A 3,208-nucleotide genomic window follows, 5' to 3' on the forward strand; every position below is an offset into this window, starting at 1 on the left:
CTTAAAACGTGTGTATATTTGGCAAGTTAGTTAGCTTCTATTATCTTACCTATGTAAGAGGCTTAATAGTGTATTTTTGATTGGTTGTGAAGGTTATTAAATGGGACAGTGTAAAGAAATAATTCTCAAAAAAAGAAATATTTCTTGCCCACAAAAGGTACTCATTAAATATTGTATATACACAGCTTGTGTGCAGGTATATTTTAAATTTGGATGGACTCTGAATGATTTCAATGCATTTTTTGGGAGAATATCCAGTTATTTTTACTTCTTTAAGTAAAGTATTGCTAGATGTCACACCTGACCAATGAATGATATGTGGTGAAAAGCATTCTAATGCTATGTAAATTGCCAAAATAGAACCAGGAAATGTTTTAAAAGGATCTTTAGGTTTCTAGAACTGATGCCAAGAGTCCAATTTTATGGGCTTTCCTCTCTGGATCTATCAGAAATTCCAGACCCCAGATAAGAGCTACCTTGTCGGGTCGTAAGGCAAGAGAGGAATGAGGAATGAAGGGTGGGTGGGGGCTTCACCTTACTAATGACGCTCCATGGCAGCAGGTGCTCAGCTCTTCCTTTTCTCCTGGGTGGAGGTGGAGCCAGAGGCAGACCTCAGTGTGGTCAGCTCGTTTGTAAGGTCAGGTTACAGATCTTCATCAACAAACCAGATGTAAGGGGCTTGTAGGCAGGTCTTTACTAAGGATATTGATCCAGGTAAGAAATATGTTTTGCCATCCGTTTGGAATTGAACAGGTCTATCGGCTGTTCAGGGGTTACCCGAGGGGACCAAGAAGCGGTGTTGCAGGCTATTCTGAGTATTGTGATGTTTCTGGGAATGATTGGTTTGTAACTGGAGGCATTTTGTTCTGTCCAAGAATCCTGTCGTCTTCCTCCTTCCCTGTGCTGAATCTCCACCTGTCTCCCATTCTGTGACGATGGTTCAATGGAGAAGACTCTGCTGGCAACATTACTTGTGGGCTCTGGGCTGTTACATGCTGCTGGCCATTGTGGCTCTGAAACTTTCTCTCAGGTTGAAGTGTGACTCTGACCACTTGGGTCTGGAGTCCAGGGAATTTCAAAACCGGTACTGTCGGAATATCTTGTACAATTCCCTGAAGCTGCCAGCAAACAGGTCTATCGACTGTTCAGGGGTTACCCGAGGAGACCAAGAAGCGGTGTTGCAGGCTATTCTGAGTAACCTGGAGGTCAAGAAGAAGCGAGAGCCTTTCACAGACACCCACTACCTCTCGCTCACCAGAGACTGTGAGCGCTTTAAGGCTGAAAGGAAGTTCATACAGTTCCCACTGAGCAAAGAAGAGGTGGAGTTCCCTATTGCATACTCCATGGTGATTCATGAGAAGATTGAAAACTTTGAAAGGCTCCTGCGAGCGGTGTATGCCCCTCAGAACGTATACTGCATCCACGTGGATGAGAAGTCCCCAGAAACTTTCAAAAAGGCAGTCAAAGCAATTACCTCGTGCTTCCCAAACGTCTTCATAGCCAGTAAGCTAGTTCGGGTGGTTTATGCCTCCTGGTCCAGGGTGCAAGCTGACCTCAACTGCATGGAAGACTTGCTCCAGAGCTCAGTGCCATGGAAATACTTCCTGAATACATGTGGGACGGACTTTCCTCTAAAGAGCAATGCAGAGATGGTCCAGGCTCTCAAGATGTTGAATGGGAGGAATAGTATGGAGTCAGAGGTACCTACTGAGTTCAAAGAAAACCGCTGGAAATATCACTTTGAGGTAGTGAGAGACCAGTTACACCTAACCAGAAAGAAGGAGGATCCTCCCCCTTTTAATGTAACTATGTTCACAGGGAATGCATATATTGTGGCTTCTCGAGCTTTTGTCCAACATGTTTTGAAGAATCCTAAATCCCAACAACTGATTGAATGGGTAAAAGACACCTACAGCCCTGACGAACACCTCTGGGCCACCCTTCAGCGTGCATGGTGGATGCCTGGCTCTGTTCCCCACCACCGCAAGTATGACATCTCAGACATGACTTCTATTGCCAGGCTGGTCAAGTGGCAGGGTCATGAGGGAGACATCAGTAAGGGTGCCCCTTATGGCCCTTGCTCTGGAATCCACCAGCGGGCTATCTGTGTGTATGGGGCTGGGGACGTGCATTGGATGCTTCAAAACCCTCACCTGTTGGCCAACAAGTTTGACCCAAAGGTAGATGACAGTGCTCTTCAGTGCTTGGAAGAGTACCTACGTTACAAGGCCTTCTATGGGACTGCACTTTGAGACGCACTATGAGAGCACTGCTACCTGTGGGGCAAGAGCATGTGTGAACATGCTCAGAACTTGCTGGGACAGTGCGGGTGGGAGGCCAGGGCTTTTCAATCCGTGGCATCCCCTAGGATAAGGGGGCTGCTATCAGAGTGTGGGTAAGTAGATCTGTTGCCTTGTCAATTGCTGCCTGGGTGAATGCTGCTGCTTCTCCCACCCCTAACTCTAGTGGTTCCTCCATTGTCCTTTCCGAGTGAGAATGAGAGCTGCTGTGATTTGGGAGAGTGAAGGAGGGATGTGTGACAGATGACTTGATTTCAGTTGAATGCCTGGCGGTAGCTTTTCCCTTCTGTGGAGCTGCTGTTCCTCATAATTCTAGGTTTGGTAGCATGGAGAAATTTGATGGAAACAGAGCCTTCCCTTTTGTACTGTTAACTTAAAAATAAATAGATCCTGATTCAAAGTCTTACCTCTACTTTTTGCCTAGTATGCCAGAAATAATATAAATGGAGAAATGTGTAAAACTTTCTCATAAGTATTTGTGACATTGAAAATCCCTAGGGGCTGGCAAGAGAGCTCTATTATTTGGAAATGGTCCTGACAAGCTGCACGAATAGCAAATTCTCATGAAGACAGGGGAACGGAGCTGGTGTTTTGATTGTTTGAAAGCCAGCCTCGACCAGGCGAGGCAGCTCACATCTGTAATTCCCACCACTTTGGGAGGTGGGTGAATCACCTGAGGTCAAAACTTCAAGACCAGCTTGGCCTACATGGTGGAATCCTGTCTCTACTAAAAATACAAAAAAATTAGCTGGGTGTAGTGGCAGGCACCTGTAATCCCAGCTACTCAGTGGTCGAGGCAGGAGAATTGCTTGAATTCGGGAGGTGGAGGTTGCAGTGAGCTGAAATAGTGCCACTGCACTACAGCCCGGGCGATAAGAGTGAAACTCTGTGTCAAAAATAAGAAAAGA

At 46.1% G+C, this 3,208-nt stretch overlaps 1 protein-coding gene across 1 annotated transcript; it reads left to right on the forward strand.

Moving 5' to 3' along the window:
- Positions 1 to 879: 879 nt before the first annotated feature.
- GCNT3 (glucosaminyl (N-acetyl) transferase 3, mucin type) lies at positions 880 to 2,706 on the forward strand. The gene has a single exon (XM_017531912.2). The coding sequence runs from the start codon at positions 936 to 938 to the stop codon at positions 2,250 to 2,252; it is 1,317 nt and encodes a 438-aa protein (XP_017387401.1). The 5' UTR covers positions 880 to 935; the 3' UTR covers positions 2,253 to 2,706.
- The last annotated feature ends 502 nt before the right edge of the window (positions 2,707 to 3,208 follow it).

Source organism: Cebus imitator, unplaced genomic scaffold (assembly GCF_001604975.1).
Source record: "Cebus imitator isolate Cc_AM_T3 unplaced genomic scaffold, Cebus_imitator-1.0 Scaffold74, whole genome shotgun sequence".
Lineage (NCBI taxonomy): Eukaryota > Metazoa > Chordata > Mammalia > Primates > Cebidae > Cebus > Cebus imitator.